Source organism: Mus pahari, chromosome 1, assembly GCF_900095145.1.
Source record: "Mus pahari chromosome 1, PAHARI_EIJ_v1.1, whole genome shotgun sequence".
Classification (NCBI taxonomy): domain Eukaryota; kingdom Metazoa; phylum Chordata; class Mammalia; order Rodentia; family Muridae; genus Mus; species Mus pahari.
The window spans coordinates 123623958-123641248 of record NC_034590.1 but is presented as its reverse complement, the minus strand read 5'-3'; the positions used below and the strand labels follow the sequence as shown (position 1 = coordinate 123641248).

Sequence of the window (17291 nt, the reverse complement as noted above, 5' to 3'; positions counted from 1 at the left end):
TCGAACTCAGAAATCCGCCTGTCTCTGCCTCCCGAGTGCTGGGATTAAAGGCATGCGCCACCACGCCTGGCTAGGGACACGTCACTTCTACCAAAAACTATCTAGCAGGCAGAGAACCTCTCCCCTATGCAGTCATGCATTAGACATTATTCTAAGCAATCCCCTATAGGGCGTGTGTGTGTTTGTGTGTGTGTGTGTGTGTGTGTGTGTGTGTGTAGGTGTGTATAATATTGTATAAGTATGTTGGTGTGTATAGGTGTATGGGTACATAGGTGTGTGTAGGTATGTACGTGTATTTATGCATGTGTGTGTGTGTATGCACATGTGTTGCAGCCTGACATCAACCTCAGTTGTTACCCCTCAGGAACTATCCATCTTGGATCTTGAGCTTGCCAAGTAGGATAGGTTGTTTGGCTAGTGAGATCTAGGCATACCTTTCTCTGCCTCTCCAGGATTACAAGGCACAGCCATGCTTGCCTTTTTCATGTGGATCAAACCCAGATCCCTCTTGCAAGTGCTTTATCAATGAAGCTTTCTTTCTAGCCCCTGGAAGTCCTGAACAAGACAAGATAATTCTCCCATGCCATCTGATAAAAAACAAACAAACACCAAATCTTTATCCCATCTGCAAAGTAGAAAATTCTATGTTGTGCAGCTGGACCATCCACAGCCCATATTCTGGAGCTAGGCTAGAAGGCCAACTTGAGAGACTATACTCTTTCTACAATCAAATGTGGGACTGTATTATTTCAGCTACGCAGAATTTCAGGCTATAAGAGGATCAATATGACAATCATTTAGAGAGAATTGACTTCTGTCACCAAGTTTACAGCACTTTCACATTCAATTTCTCTGCTGGCAGGAGAGCATATTGAGGTTGGGATTAGGGATCTGTGAAAAAGTGAAGGAACAAGTGACATTCAAGAGGCCAAAACTGGCTAGGAGTTTGGCTATACCAAGAGTTGTAGAAGGAATGACACCAGCGACCTCTATGTTGTTGATTCTGTGCCACCTCACCTCCAGACCAAAGGGCAGGCAGGGTTGTGCAGCGAGTAGTCGAGGGCACAGGCAGCACAGAATCACACTTCCAGACTTTGGCCAGGGCCTTTTCTCTCTGGGTCTTGTGATCTAGAGGATATGTTTGGAACTTGGACTTCCATTTCTCACATTCCTTAGTATGAATTTATTTTTAGGGTTGGAATTCTTTGTGATCATTTAAAGTACTGTAGACGCTTGTGGTGCTGTGTCCCCCTCTTTCCTTGGATGCAAAGTGACCTGTTGGAATCCTGGTAGGCTGAGTAGTGGACGTCATTGGAAGATGGTTCAAGCATTTTCTATTGCATAGTAACCAGTTACACAAACCTAGGAACTTAAATAAAACCCCACATCTTTATTGTCTCTCAGCCTCTATGTGTCAAGACAGGGATACAGTTTTGTCAAGTGCTTGCTTATAAGTCATGGGCTATGCTTGTGCTGTGGGCTGGGTTGCTGTGCCCTATGGAGATTCTGGTTCTCTTTCATGCTCACAGGGCAGAATTCATTTCTTTTCTGGTTTAGCATGAATGATAGTATACTTTGAGAATATAGAGAAGCAAAGATGTCAAGTTCTTTGAGGTGTTTTTCTTTGAATTGACATCACACATAATTATTCTAAGTTCATGTGTAATAATATCCTTTATGATAGAATCAAAGTCAACTGATCAATATGCTGATTAATCTTTCTTTGTGTGACGGCTGGATTGATAGCTCAGCAGTTAAGAGGACTGACTGCTCTTCTGAAGGTCCTGAGTTCAAATCCCAGCAACCACATGGTGGCTCACAACCATCTGTAATGAGATCTGATGTCCTCTTCTGGTGCATCTGAAGAGAGCTACAGTGTGCTTAGATATAATAAATAAATCTTTAAAAAAATAACTTTTGTGTGAACTTAATCAGATCTGGAACCGATGAAGAGAGATACTGGAGGGCAGTCTTTAAGGGAATTTCAAAGGAGGATTAACTGAATGGAGAATACTCTCTGATTTTAAGTGGGCAATATCTTCTCACAGCAATACAGAAATAGAGGGGTTCAAGGAAGAGGTGCTGCCACCTGCTGGTGTAGTTTTGCACATCGGCTCTGTTTTGCTCCTGCTCCCATTATTGGCTGCCAGAGCCCAAATTCTTTGGCCTACCAACATAGACTAATGACTAGCAGTTCTCCAAGAATCCCCCCAGGCTTTCAGTGCCAGATTGAGATTGTGAAGACATCAAGCTTCATGGGCTAAGTGACTCATCTCCTCAGCACTGTTTATCTGGGATCGTGTAAACTCAACTAATAATTTCCCTTTGCAACATATACAGATATATATATATATATATATATATATATATATATATATATATATGCACATATATTTTCATTGTCCAAGTTCTGTCCCTCTAGAGAATTCTGACTAAGACATTGACCATCTCACAGAAGTGGTATCACATTTTATACACAGGTGTGCCCCACACAAATGAAGAGAAAATATTAGTGAGGAGTGTTGAATGACATCCTGACATTAATGGTGGCACAATGGCTAAAGAAAAGCTGCTCTTTCCTCAATCCCTGTTTCAAAAGACACCACCTCATAGAATGTTCCATGAATTCTAGAGGTTTCTAGATTTTACTCCAACATCTTGTTACAATAAATTTCTCTGATACTGAAAACACATCAGGAATCCATCTTCTCTTTCAATCTGGGCACATCTGGCCATTGTTTTACTATGAGACCTGCAGAAGATTCTTCTGGCTGGGAAGCAGGAAATGGGATGAAGTAGATGGTGCGAAAAGTATGCCAGTTGTATCCTACACAGTTTGATGGCTTCTGAGTGAAGTGGCTAGTAAGCCCCAGAGCTGCTCAATAACTTATGGCCCCTGGATCCAGAGGGACAGGCACGAGTCATAGTCAATAATAAAATAATAGTTTCTGGTGTATCACTTGTGTGTCGGCAGGTGGCAGAGAGGAGAGAGGCTAGGTCTACACCAGGTCTGCACTCAGTGTTCTGAGCTTTGAACATTTGAATGATGAATAGCCTAACACTCCTTGGAAAAAGTGACCCTGAAATGACCATCAGTCTAGTGCCAGGCAGGACTGGATGGGTTCCCAGAGCGGAGAGCATGACAGAGACTAGAAGGACCCCACTTGGGTATGTAAGCCCCAGGAAAGAGTGAGTCCATGATAGAAGAACTTTGCAAGGGAAAACTGGGAGGTGAGGGGTCCAGGAGTGTGCCCAAGATGACTACAAGACTGGTGTCATGGGACTTGGATATGCAGCTAGCCTGAAATGACCATCAGTTGGATGCTCCACAGGTGTGGGGGCTGTAGATTGTGACGGAGATGATCCCTGCCTGATTCCATAGTGCATACGTGAGGCATAGCATTCCTGAGACCACTCCTGAGATGCTCAGATGCTCAGAGACCCCTGGTACCACCAAAAGGAGCAAGTAAGTGGAGGAGAAATTGAAGAAAAAGAGAAACAGAAGGATGTGGGCACAATGGAGAGAAGCAGAACTGGAGACTCGAGGGTAGTGAGGAACAGCCAGATATGAGTAGCCAGTGATGCCACTTGGGACCATGGTAGGGTCCTGGCCTGTGCTGCTGCCATGGACCACATCTGGGTATGAGGCCCTACAGCAGCAGGAGTCTGTTACCAACAAAGGCCAAGCTGCCCTGGTCTGGGCTGCTGACGGGGGACATGTTGATGTCAGAGGGCTCACCTGAGCATCTTGGGAGAGTTGGCTCTGGTGGGCTAAGAGCAGGAGAGCTGACTTCACCCCTATCCAGCTCAACTTCTCAAGAGAGTCGGGCCCACACTTGAGGAGTTGCAGGTGAGCGGCCTTCAAGGACAGGAGCATAGGAGAGCTGGCCTTACCACACTTGTCTCCCTTGTGTGGCAAGAACAAGGAAGAGACAGCCTTCTCCTACCTCTCCCCTCACCACCTATGGCAGGTAGAAGACCTGGCCTTGGTCCTGGGATCACGAGAGCTGGAGAGCTAGACTTACCTCCCCCCGCCCACTGCAGCACTTAGGGTGGGACCTGAACCTCACTTGGGAAGCACAGTAGAGCTGGCCCTGGATGTGGGGGCTGCCAGTGAGCGGGCCCCAAGGGTGTAAACATGTCTGCAACTAGCTTGTCATGAGACAGAGTGGGTGATGGAGAGATGCCCTCTCCCACCCTCTTCCTTTGCCATCTATGGCAGGTGGGAGAGCTGGCCCAGGGTGCTGAGAGTGTGCGAAGTGGTCCTGTCCCTCACTGGCATTTGCTAGTGATCTGCCCGAAGGGCCTGAGAGCTGAGAGCTTGTGGTCTGACACACTCACAAACCTCTCAGACACAGGTTCAGGGCTTTGAATTGACCCACCCCAATATCTAACTCATCAGTGACCCGCTGGAGTGTATGAAGGGAGTGGTCATACAGATCCAGAGCTACAGGATCTCCATGACACAGGGCAACAGGATATGTGAGAAGAGTCCCAGTGAGGTTTCAGTATTGATAGACTAGCAGAAGTCAGAGGTCTCATACCAGACCAAGAATCATTGCAACGAATATTTTCAAGCAAATAAGTGTAGACAAAAGGGAATACTGTGGGACACACTGTGACACACTACAGCTTCCACAATGAGATTTTTTTCCTCTGCTGGGGGGAGGTTGCAAGAGTGGAGGTCAGGTACTAGAGAAGGGGGGGAGATAAGTGGTGCTGTGGTGCATGATGAGAAATTCACAAAGAATCAATAAAAGATTAAAAAATAACAGTGCCATAAGACCATTGGGTGTTCATGTCTATTTTTTGTTCCCCCCTTTTTGACTGGAGGTGTTTCCTGATAACTAACTACCAAAGAAAGACTTAGTTGTATTCTAATAGTGATGTCGATTTTTGAGCTTTTCAGAAATCATTAAATATTTTATAAGTTTATTGATGAAAGCCTTTGAAAATGTAACATATTATTTATTTACCTATAGATCTTAGTTTTTAACCCCATGCATGATCCCTCTAGCATGGAGTAGTTACAGAGCTGAGAAAAGCTGCTCTGACTGACATTCTTCTTAACACCACACGATCAGTGGCCTTGGGGAATAGGATGTTCAACTCTATTCATCTTCCTTATTTCATCTCTGCCACAATTTTTATGACTCATAAGTCTGTGAAGAACAGAATTTTTTGCTTGGTTTTATGATACTCATACCATTGTGGGCCAACATGGAATGTGCAGGCCTCCACTGACACTAAGTCGGGATCTAGAGGCAATGCTAACCTTCGCAGAAGCAAACCAGCTTGAAAGAACACCTTTGTCAGTTTTCATAACAACTTGGTTCACTCTATTCATCGGCACCCAATAGACATGTGAACGTAATGCACACTGAGGATCAGTGTTAGAAATCAGGGTCTCTGCTATCCTCACAGGTTCAGCTCTGCCACCGAATGTGTATTCTAGATCTAGGATAATTAGAGAGATGCAAAATTCAATCCAGTGATAAAAATGTCAGTGCTGGCATGATGATATTTTATGGGAAGGAAAAGTAACCTACAAGTCTCCCAGAACTGGTCCAATTAGTCATTTTCCTGGTTACTGGAAGTCTATGAAAAAGGAAGTAAAGGCACATTCACATGTTCAGACTGTATGCACCACTTCCTGTGCAGTGACCACAGAAGAAGGAAGGGCTGGGGCAGTTAGAAGTACACAAGAAGGAACCAAGGATCAGACTGAGAAAACCCATAGTTAAAGCTCTTGGGGTTTCTGAGAGCTCAGCTGGAGGTGACTGGGTGACAAGGCACACGGGCTCAGGTAGGCAACCCTGAAGAGCAATTCCTCTGTACAGCATTCTATTTCTGGGACTGCACTGTAAGAGATTGCTGGCAATGGAGACACTGGGACACTTCAGAACTAAATGGGCAAACGTAATGGGTATTGGTTTTATATCGGTCCTGGCTGTTTTTAGTTCCATGATCTTGGTGGTCACCGTCCTAAGGGTCCTAAGGTCATGTGATTAACAAAAACAGAGCTCTTGTACCTGCAAAGGCTTTTAGGCCATTCACTAATTGGGCAGTCTAAGGTCTGAGAGTGGAACAGAAAAGAGGCAAACTGAGCTCAGAAACCAATTCCACAGGCAACTTGGTCCTTCCTAACAAGGGTACAGTTCTAACCTTGAACCATAAGTTACCACTCCAGGGCTTCTCACACTGCATTCAGCTGCTTCTCCATGCTGAGGAGACTCAGACACAGGCTGCCTCAGGCAGGTGGGAAAATGGGGTAAGGAACCAGAGCCACAGACAGCTGGGGTCCAGCACCCAACTGTGTGTAGGCAACTGGTTAATAACGAAAACTTTAAGTATCTATTTAGCATCAAGCCGCCTATGTCATTATAAAATCATGTGTTATTTTCACACATGGATCAAAATTTACCTCTGAAATTCATTTTTGATTATGACATTACTAACAAATAGAATTACTGTGAGGGTTCTAAACTATGATAAAATATGCTGGGCAGATGCTGGAAATAATACTATGAGACAAACAATGAACAAATAGTTTTCAGTAGTTTGAGTAGTATGTAACATGAATTGGAAAAGATTAAAGATCAAATTTTAATTATATCTCAAGACTGGTAGAACAACTTGAGGATAAAACTCATCAAAATAAGGGACAGTGCACTCAAACATGATAGCAACTAGGAAATGAATTATACATTTTGAAAGTCTTTTTATTACAGTTATTTGTGTGTATATGTGTGTATGCATGCAGGTGAATGTGTGTTAAGGCAAATATGAAAGTCACAGACAGCTTGCAATGGATCTCTCATGCTCTGTGGGTCCAGCAGATTGAATTCAGACCTTCAGGCTTGAAGTCAAGTGCCTTTACTTGCTGAGTCATTTTGACAGTTCTAGTCTACAAGTTTTATGTGAACATTTGGCTCTGCACACTGGGATCAGTGGGAATTGCTGTCATGTTCTGTATATATTCATTGTCTAAAAACAACACTCTATCTCAAACAGAAAAAAAAAAAACCCCTCCTGAATCCAAGGTTTGGGATTTTACATTTTCTTTAGCCTTCTAGTTTCTTCCCCTGGAGGATAAGTCAAGAGTGCAGTAAGGTACTCACCTACAGATTTGAGAGTGGGGAGTTGGGTGTGCAGTTCTTTGTAAGAGCCGAGTCCATTTTCTCTTCCAGCCGTGGGAGCTCCATCATGATTCCACAAGTAGTGACCAGTGAGACCATCACAGTGATTTCACCAAATGGAATCAGCTTTCCCCAAACGGACAAACCCCAGCCATCCCACCAGAGGCAAGACAGCCTGAAGAAACAGCTACAGGCAGAAATCAAAGTGATGGCGGTAAATTCCACACAGAACATCATGGGGTGGGTGGAGGACAGAGGGTGAGGCTCTATGTATTAGGACCAGAGATAAATTTAGGGGTGGGAAGCCTTCAGTTTTGACAGAGTGATCACAGAGTGGTCTGTAGACTGGTGGAAGCCCCTTGGAATGCTGCTTATATCTCTAAGACATTCCACAAACTGGCAAGTATTTCCCGTTTCAGTGTGCTTGGGCTGTAATTCAATGACCTTATTCCAGAGCCATTGGGATTTTGTTATTTCTCTATTATTATTATTATTATTATTATTATTATTATTATTATTATTATTGGATAGTACTTGCTAAGTATTTTATTTATGAAAACATTTGTAGCTACATTCTATGTGCTTGTTGAGTGCAGAACATCCTTCTTTTTAGTGAGAAAAGATGATTAAAAAAAAAAAAGACCATTGGTTTGTTTCTCTGTCCTTCTCCAGGACATACTAACAAGACTTTTGGGTACAGGGAGATGAGAAAGAACATATATTTTGTGCTATGAGGAAAGATGAAGGTGTTTTGTCAGTGTTGTTTGTACGAAACACTGTCTGCATGGGCCTCTGTGTTACTCAGTCCCAGAACTTAATGAAACTGATGGTCTTGGCTTGGGGATACATTCAATTCTCTGGATTTCTTTGAAGCTCATGTAACAAAATGTTTATAAATTTGCTTAATCAAAATTACAACAGTTGTGAGTCTGTGAGGTGAAGAAGGGTGTCAGGAAGACAAAATTTCCCTTTTAATATAGAGGCAAGACACCAGACTGGACACCTGGACTGAAGGTGCAGAGAGCAGGGCATAGAGGCTAGTCCTATGTGGTGTTCTGTGGGATCTGGAGGATGTGTGGAGAGGTTTCCACATTCTAGTGTTCAGTGGGAGGGCTTTCAGATGTCTCTTCTTCCCACAAGAGGGAGCAGGAGACTTGCTAACTATGCACTCAAGTTCATAGATGCCAGAAGGGGTCATGAGCATGACAGAAATAACTGAAGGTGACTCAACATTCTAGCAGAAATACATCCTCACCAGAATGAACTTTCCTCTCTCACCGCAGAGCTTGCACCGTGTCTGTGTGCTCACTAGGATGTTGTAGAAGATGACAATGCATGGGACCATGGGAAAAGTGGAGAGGTCCTTCTTGTCATTTCTGATTTAATCTTCCATCTCCCTTCTCTCAACAGGCAATCCAGATCATGTGTGCTGTGATGGTGTTGAGTCTGGGAATCATTTTGGCATCTGTTCCCTCCAATCTACACTTTACCTCAGTGTTTTCAGTCCTGTTAGAATCTGGCTACCCATTTGTAGGAGCTTTGTTTGTAAGTAGGACTTCTGTGGGGAATAAGATGGGGAGGAGAGAGAAGGGAGTTTTCACCTAGCTGCATTTCTGTATACTGTGAAAAAGAGGTCAATGGTAGACTTTGTTCTCCTGTCTGTTATCAGAGAAGGTCTTAGTGGAGAAGGGCAGCCATTATGTCATCTTGAAGGTATTTTCATGTAGCTCAAATAAATATTTCTTGTCAATATTACACTTTCATGACATCTCTTGAGCTCATGAGTTTAGTGGCTTCCTGGCTTTAGGGAAAAGTCTAGGAAGTGGCACCCAAATGATCTAGAACTTTCTGTATCGTGCAAGGTTATCCAGTGGACCACACTGAAGCAACACTTTCGTTTTTAGGATCTGATTTTGTTGGAGGCATTTAGGGTGATAGACTGGATATTCCTCTGAGCCTGCTCCATGTCTGGAGTCAGGAGGTCATGAAGGTCCTTTTCTCAGAGGATAGCTCTCCTCTAGACTGATGTGGATGAATTTCACTTACAAATGAGGTTTCATGTTACTATGGCTTCCCATCTGTTTATTACAGCTCAGTAACAGTTTTCCTTCCTACATTTCTTCCTTTGATTCATCCACAGCTCAACCTTTTCTTCTGTTGTGTCAATGATTTCTGCTTTAGACTTCATCCATTGACTTCATCCATTGTCCATGAATATTCTTCCTTTGTCCCAGGGTCCATTCTAGAACCCTTAGTTGTCTTCCCTTCTTGGTCTTCTCCTGACTTCCTCATCTAAACCTCTTATGTTTCTTATGTTTTCCTTATGGTGACTTTACTTGATGACTTTGGTAGTCATTGGCCAACATTTTGTGGACTGTTTGAAGATCTAATTGAGGCCAGGATAATGAATGAATAGGTGATAAGAAAGGGGAGGTACCATTCTGTCAGATCATGTGAAAGATTCATGCTGTCAACACCATTTCACTGTTGAAGTAACCCTCTGCATGGAGTTGTGGTGTTGTCTTTATTCTTCAAGTTTTCTTCCTCTCCATTCTGTGGTCTTCTCATGTCAATCAGCATTGTTCCCATGGGAGAAGTCATTAAGTTACATTTAGTTTATCTTTAAGAACACACACTTAGAGCTGGTGCAGTAGCTCAACAATAGAACACTTGAGTAGTATGTATAAGGCGCTGGGTTTAACCTTCAACATCACCCAGAAAATGAATTATGTATATGGGCACATTGATGAATTCTGGAGACTGAAACATTAGATGGTCTTGCATTTTAAAATTCACCTTCAGAAATGTTCTATTACTTAACTTTCTTCAGTCTACTGAGTCTGAGAACATATTTTGCTTGACTTTCTGAACAATGTTTAAGAAAGAGTTCATGCCATCCAGCCCTCCTGCCTTTTGTTCTCATTCACCTGGTGTCCAGATAAGAGCTGATTTTCAGCTCTTGTGCTGCAGTTAACAAATTGGATCCTGTTTTTCTTTAAGGAACAAGTAGATATTATTTTTAAACTCTTACAAAAAATTGAAGGATACACTTCAGAAGCCATTTTCAAGCTAGTCTTATTCTTGCACTAAAGCCAAACAAAGGTATTACAAGAAAAAGAAACTACAGGAGAAATTCTCAAGAATGTAATTTCAAAATTCTTCCTCAAAATACTAACACACTGAGTATGACAGCACATGAAAAGCATTACTCAGCATGGGATTTGCTCAGATATTTAAATGTGGTTTAATGTATGCCACCAAGTAAATGATATTCCTTTATTAATGGAGGTACAAATCCAAAACAGCAATTTCTTGGTACTTTTCATTCTAAACTATTATCTTGTATTTTTCTTCAAAGATCAGACTCCCAACATTTTCTTTCCCATAAAAAAACACTCATTGCTATATTTTAAGGTACTCATTAATTTTAAGGGTATAGATTCAAGCTCATGTCTGTCTTTTCTCAAAACTTTCTAGGTATCACATGGGCAAGGGGAAAATCTAGGCATCTACATGTGTCTAAAATCACTGGTCAGTTTTTACCAAAGCTTTTCCCATTGGAGTGCTTCATAGGCCCCAGATACTAACACTGCAGCCATTCTATACTTGCACACTGATTTGACAATGTTTTTCTCTTCCCTGAGCAGTTTGTCATCTCTGGGATTCTGTCTGTTATCACAGAGAAAAAGATGACTAAGCCTTTGGTGAGTACAAGAGCTATAACCTACAACTAATGGAGATGGAACTTAGTAAGAGTACTTCCAAGGCCCCCCCCCCCAAATATTCTAAGCCAGTTTCTCCTTATTCAAAGTTAGAAGCTATTTCTTAGACTTAGGAGCTTACTCTGAATTCTCCGTAACCCTGTACAGAGTGTGTTTTTCCTGCCCTGGTGCCCCAAATAAAAGCCTATACGATATTAACAATCAGAGACCAAGAATCTCATGCGAAAAATCTGCTGTCTATAAATAACAGGCTCTGCTACCATCAATTTCATCACATTAGGGCACCTAGGAGATTCGTTCTGGAGCCGTTTATAAGCTGAAGATTCGGGTGGTCTAAAAGGAAGCACAAAGGAAAAACAAAACAAAACGTTTTTCTCTTTGTCTTTCGTGGCCATGTGATCTTTTCTGCTTTGCCAACTCCTCTCTGTAAATGTAACTTTTATTCACCTGATACAATTGTCATCTTGGAAGCTTACTGCTGAATAAGCTCACCTTTTCTAGTTCTTTCTGAACTCTGGCTGGCCAGTTCAACTCAGCTGTTTTGGCTCAGGTTCCTCGGCAAACTGACTGATTTAATCTGTCTTCTAGCTGAATTGCTTTGCTTGGCCTTAAACTAACTTTGGCAATTTGTTCTAATCTGGCTCCTTCTTATTCTCTGTCTTCAGCTGCCTCTTCTGACCTGCATTGAACTACATGAACTCATGAATGAGCTCAGCACCATTCACTGCTCTCAGTGCACTGACTCTCAAATGACTGGTGCTTCCTTCCTGCACTGCTCTTAAATAACAGTCTTTCTTTGTGCTGCTCTCATGAGAGTTGGGCATATCCTTTCCCCAACTCTTTCTGTCAAATCTTTCTCTGATTCATCACTTTTTCTACCTCTCAATTAGTCATCACTTTCAAATATGATGCTACACTCTACAAAGTAATTTTATCTTCAAAGGTGTGTACTGAGGACATCTCTGCATTCCAGCCAGTTTACACAGAGCTAGGTCTTTGGATGTGATCCCTTGCCAAAGCAGCCATGTTGCTGGATAAAAATTCCTTACACCTCTCCATGACTATGGTCTGATCCATGGCATGAGCCAAAATATTTCATTACTCCCTCAAGCTGATCACATGAGGCACTTTGTCAAAACAAAAAAAGTTCTTCCACAAAATACTAAAATTTTATCAGTGGTGGAACGAAAAGGCTTATAGAAAAGGTACATCTGTTGTGAGTTTACTGTATAATTTCACCCAGTAAATAAAGAACTTAAGAAAACAGATTAGATGTTGTTCACATGAGGACTTTTCTTGAACATTTAATCTGTAACACATGAATTATGACACTTTTGTCAGGACTCATTTTCAGCATGCCAATTGTGACTATTGATCAAGAAGTTAGAGTCTTGTTAGTGCTTCAAAGCATCAGAACTAAGTGATCTGTTTAATCCTGAAAAGAAAAGTGGCTAATCAGGGCAAACCCCACTCTAATACATGACAGTTGGGTATACTCTGTTACCTTCATACACATATCTATAACCTGTAGAAAGTCTTAGCTCAGTTCTCACATTTGATAAGCCAAAAGGCAGCTGCTTCTGAGGTCAGTTTATTTATCTCCTTACATCGTGAATGATGTAGCATGAGATCCAGGGTGACAGCAGACAGTCACTGAGGAACTGACTACTTGGGAACACTAAGTCTAGGGATATCTGGTCTTGTGTCTTGACACTCACCCAGTCTTGACTGGTTTCCTTCTTCCTCTCACTGTTTGTGTTCATATTGTATTATTCCTTGTCCTCTTTTGACAAAGCATAGCAGTCATATGCTTATACACACCCCAGGGCCTGGTTGATTTTACAAACCATGTCCTCACATTTATCTTCAGGTGTGTGTGCTTTTGAGAGAGAGGTTGTGTACCAGGTGTGTGTGTGGGGGGGATTAATGACTTTACCTACCACTCTTGTGTGTTCCTGAGGGTTCTATGGAGGTCTCTAAGTGTATGGGTCAGCTTTACTTTTCTGCAACAAACACGTGGGATGAATCAACTTATAAAGAATAAAGGTTTTGGGGGCCCACGTTTTAAGAAGTCTTCATGCATGGCTGTGTGAATCTGTTCCTTTGAAACCATTAGAGAGGCAGAGCATGTTGGGACACAAGGTATGACAAATCTTCAATCAGGCTACACTTGCAAATGTTTTTACCACTTCACACTAGCATCCACCTGGAAATTAGGTCTTCATCACATGATTTTTGAGGGGGCAGGGGAGGCATGCCAGATCCAAACTATATCACTAGAGGTATTGGTAGATAGGGAAAATTTGGGTTCTGCACTCCCACCTTTGGCTACACTCTATTGGAGAATTTTCAGGCTTATCTAACAGGACACTACTTGCAGTCATAGATAAAGCTGTTAGAAAGACAATATTTTCTTTCCTGTCTTCGAAGTGCTGTCTGGCATGGGATTATACTTACCCAATCATAATTTACCTTCTGGGTTTATATGTTTGTAGACACTAGAGGGCACCGAGAAATAAACTATTGTAGGTTTAGATCCTAAAAGAGATAAGCAGCTGGGCCTGTTCTAGTGTAGTGAATAAGAGGCATATGTGATGTGTATTATCATTCCAGGTTCACAGCAGTCTAGCCTTGAGCATCCTGAGTGTCCTCTCTGCTCTTACAGGCATCATTATCCTCTCTGTCAGTTTGGCTGCTTTAGAGCCTGCCTTGCAACAATGTAAGCTGGCTATCACACAACAAGACACAACCCAAGATTATTATCATTTCTTTCACCGTGAGTCATCAAACAAGAACTGCTTCGTGGCCAAAGCTGCTCTGAATGTAAGTATTTCAAAAGAAAATGTTCCAGGTTTTAAAGATTTTTTTTTTTGACAGCATATTTCTTCTGTTCCCTGATTCAAAACTCTGTTCATTCTTTTTGTTGTTGTTGTTTTTAATTTGTTAGTTTTTAAAACTAACATATAAAGTAATTGGTTTCATTGTGGCATTTTCATAGACATTTTTATTTTAATTTTAATTCTTGTTTGTACATTTAGGATAAAGGCAGAGTCATGGAAGACAGAGGCAAGAATGAACATATTGTTGAAATTCTACACAGAAGGGGTCGTGTAGTAATAAAATATTGAGGGAAATTACCCAATTAAGTAAATGATAAAACTGTAAAGACCACACCTATTTTCTAAGAATTAAGAAGATATTAGAGGAATAAAGGATGCGGTTTTAGAGGCAGGAAGGATGAGGTTGTCAACCAAGAGTCTTAGTTTATGGGGTAGTGAGTGAAGAGAGGAAGGCATACCAGAAAAACAAAACAAAAGAAAAACAGATGATCAGGAAATGCATGAACCGTGGTGCATGCGTGTGGTACAGGCATGAAGTGAGCTGAGCAAATCTCAGCCACAAGTTGAGAAACAGCGTGGGAAATGCGGGGGTAGGGGGAAGTCAGGGCATCTACTCCTTCCAGTAATCACAGGAGCAAGGTGCCCCAAGCCCGTGTGGAGGTGAGCACAAGACTGCTTTCATCACAACACAAAGAGATGAGTCTGTTAAATGAGGAGAAAAAGAAATACAGAGAAATGGAGAAGAGTAACTGGCAGTGATGTGAGGGCCTCCATCTTACTGGAAACACATCCATTGTCCTGTAACCATAAAAGTCAGATGAGCAAGAGACAGCAGTCAGTTCTCCTCAACCCGAGGCTTTCTCAGTTCCTTATGGAGCTGGGCCCAGGGAGTCTTCCTTAGTTATGAAAACCACAATATTAAAAGAATGTTTGCATTAGACACATAACAATGTGAGTAAATTAACATCTGGAATAACTATGCCTGATTTTAGAAGCCTGAAGCATTGGGGAGGAATCTGGGTGGACCACAAAGAAGGTTGGCATCATGGGATAGTTTCACACTGTAAGTCAGAGACTGGCTTGAGTGTATTTCCTGGGACAGTGTCTAGGTACTGGAGGCATGCTCCATCTCTTTTCTACCCGTGTGCGCGTGCAGATAAATGGAGAGTTTACAGTGTGACACTCACCTTCCTTCCTACCAAGCGGTCTTCATGAAGACCTTGGGACAGATGTCATGGATATATGTTCTCTACTAAGATCTTTCTTTGAGTTGATTTTTGATGTCACAGACTTAGAAACTGAATTGCTTTTCTGCCTTTTCACCATCACACACACACACACACACACACACACACACACACACACACACACACACACACACACACACAATCCATCCTAAGGATGCCGACTTTTACAAAGAGTTTGCTTGCATGGTCAGACCCTCACTAACCCTCACAAGTCTCTGCAGAGGAAATACTACACAGGTGTGATGAGAGAGCATACAGAAGCTAGAAAATCAAAGATTTGCCCAGCCCCACACTAATCAGCAGAAGAGAGCCGAGGGCAGGAACTCACTACTCTCTGCTTCCTCACAGAGTGAACAGTGTAGTCAGGATCCATGCCCAAGAAGGGTGAGAAGGGGCAGAAAATGGCTTTGTTGATTTAGCTTGTTCTCTTCACCTACTTGCTCCAAGGAATGAAGGGACCAGGCATCAATTTTAGCCCATCTGTAGGTTTGGGAGGATCCTTTCCCTTCTTGATGGTGTCTCTGATGGTGAAGATGGTTTCATTTTTACAGTCACCTTCCACCCAAGTATGAGGGATTCAGCTGACTCAGTCACACCGACCTCTCTTCTCCTGAATTTAGGGAGTCTTTTCACTGATGCTGATCAGCAGTGTGTTGGAGCTTGGCCTAGCTGTCCTCACTGCCACGCTGTGGTGGAAACAGAGCTGCTCTGCTTTCTCTGGGGTAAGTATGCTAGAGGCCGCTCGAATCTTCCCTGGTGTTCCTCTGGGATATATTAGTCAATGCCACTAAGAATATCAGACAGAATAATCAACCATCTTGAAATGTATACCACATGGCTTTTTTAAATAGGGAGGGTCCTTAGTAGATCTTGGAGAGAGGAGACAGAAGTATAGATGATAAGGGATACCTGGACAAGAAATCATTGTGTATCACATATATCTTGGTTCTTTTTTTCCCCAAACAAACAATCATAGGTTTGAGGAAGTTAAAAGTATCTCTTGACATTACATTAAGTTTGCCTGTAGTCAGGGATCCCTGACAATACTGCTCACTCAAACTAGAACACAGCTGCCTCCCTTCTACTCAGGAAAATTTCTCTAAGAGTAACTACCCTCTAACAGTCTTAACCTGGCAGTGGCTAGTTGCACACTGAACGTGTTTAGCCCTCTTTGAGATCTTAAAAATCTTCCTTACCTCAAAGATACTAAGGAAATGTTAAATCAAGTCACACAGAGCCTAACTCAACTGAAAACTTTTCATCAGCCAAAGTCTTATTATACGTTGTGAATGAATACTATATGATGAACATAAAATAGTTTTGGAAAGTTAATGGAGAACTGTTCTCATCTTCAAATAAAGATGAAGCCTATGTAAAACTTTGAAGGAAATTATATTTATAACTGTATCTATTTATCCATAGCTGTAGGTAAATAGATTCACATTATTCAGTTAAATCTGAGTAACATCTGACACTTGCTATATTTTCTTTTTTTCTAGAATGTGATTTTCCGGGCTCAGAACTCAAAGAATAAATCCAGTGTATCTTCAGAGTCACTTTGTAACCCTGCATATGAAAACATATTGACTTCATAAGAATTAAGTAGAGATTATATCACAGATCTGTCTCTAACACGATTTAGAAAAGCCATTTACTGTGTGACAACAATGCTTAATATCTTAAAATCTATGTATTGGTTAATCAGCAACCATGAAAAACATATTAACTGGCTGGGTTCAGTAGCATGCTCTTGATTTGGCTTCAGTCAAAACACAGACCTGTAAATTCCAATTTATATAGTGGTCAAAGAGCCCCAGATATTTTCTGAAAAAACTAGAAGAATGTTTCATAGGATCATGGTGGAGCCAATGGGCAACACTTCTTCTTATCCTTGTCACTTGGCTACAGGAGGTACTGACTAGTACCTGAGATCGTATTCTGTGTGTGTGGCATGGGGTTTCATGGCATCTATTTTATTCATAAGCACATGAAGACAAGTCACCTCTTATGAAGTCTCAAAGAGCATAAAAGACATTGGCCTCCAAATAAAGTCTTTATGTAATCTGACATTTCATTTGTATGATTTTGTTTTTGCATTTAAGCACATGGCAGATCACTTGATATAGACATGTCAAGATGAACTAGCACAACCAAACGTTTCACAGAAAATCTAACCAAAAATACTCAGTGTTTACTAAGAAAAAATAAGGACATCTTTCTTCTTCTTTCTCTTTCTCTTTCTCTTTCTCTTTCTCTTTCCTTTCCTTTCCTTTCCTTTCCTTTCCTTTCCTTTCCTTTCCTTTCCTTTCCTTTCCTTTCCTTTCCTTTCCTTTCCTTTCCTTT

The 17291-nt window shown here is 41.7% G+C and overlaps 1 protein-coding gene and 1 pseudogene across 1 annotated transcript; both read left to right on the top strand.

The window, feature by feature from the left end:
* Nucleotides 1-2895: 2895 nt before the first annotated feature.
* On the top strand, nucleotides 2896-3063 carry LOC115062955 (annotated as a pseudogene).
* A 2612-nt stretch (nucleotides 3064-5675) lies between these two features.
* Nucleotides 5676-17012, top strand: LOC110330716 (membrane-spanning 4-domains subfamily A member 6D). The gene is made up of 7 exons (XM_021210999.1): nucleotides 5676-5806; nucleotides 7191-7353; nucleotides 8550-8684; nucleotides 10787-10843; nucleotides 13475-13684; nucleotides 15569-15670; nucleotides 16448-17012. Exons 2-7 carry the CDS (start codon nucleotides 7207-7209, stop codon nucleotides 16541-16543), a joined length of 747 nt encoding a protein of 248 aa, XP_021066658.1. The 5' UTR covers nucleotides 5676-5806; nucleotides 7191-7206; the 3' UTR covers nucleotides 16544-17012.
* The last annotated feature ends 279 nt before the right edge of the window (nucleotides 17013-17291 follow it).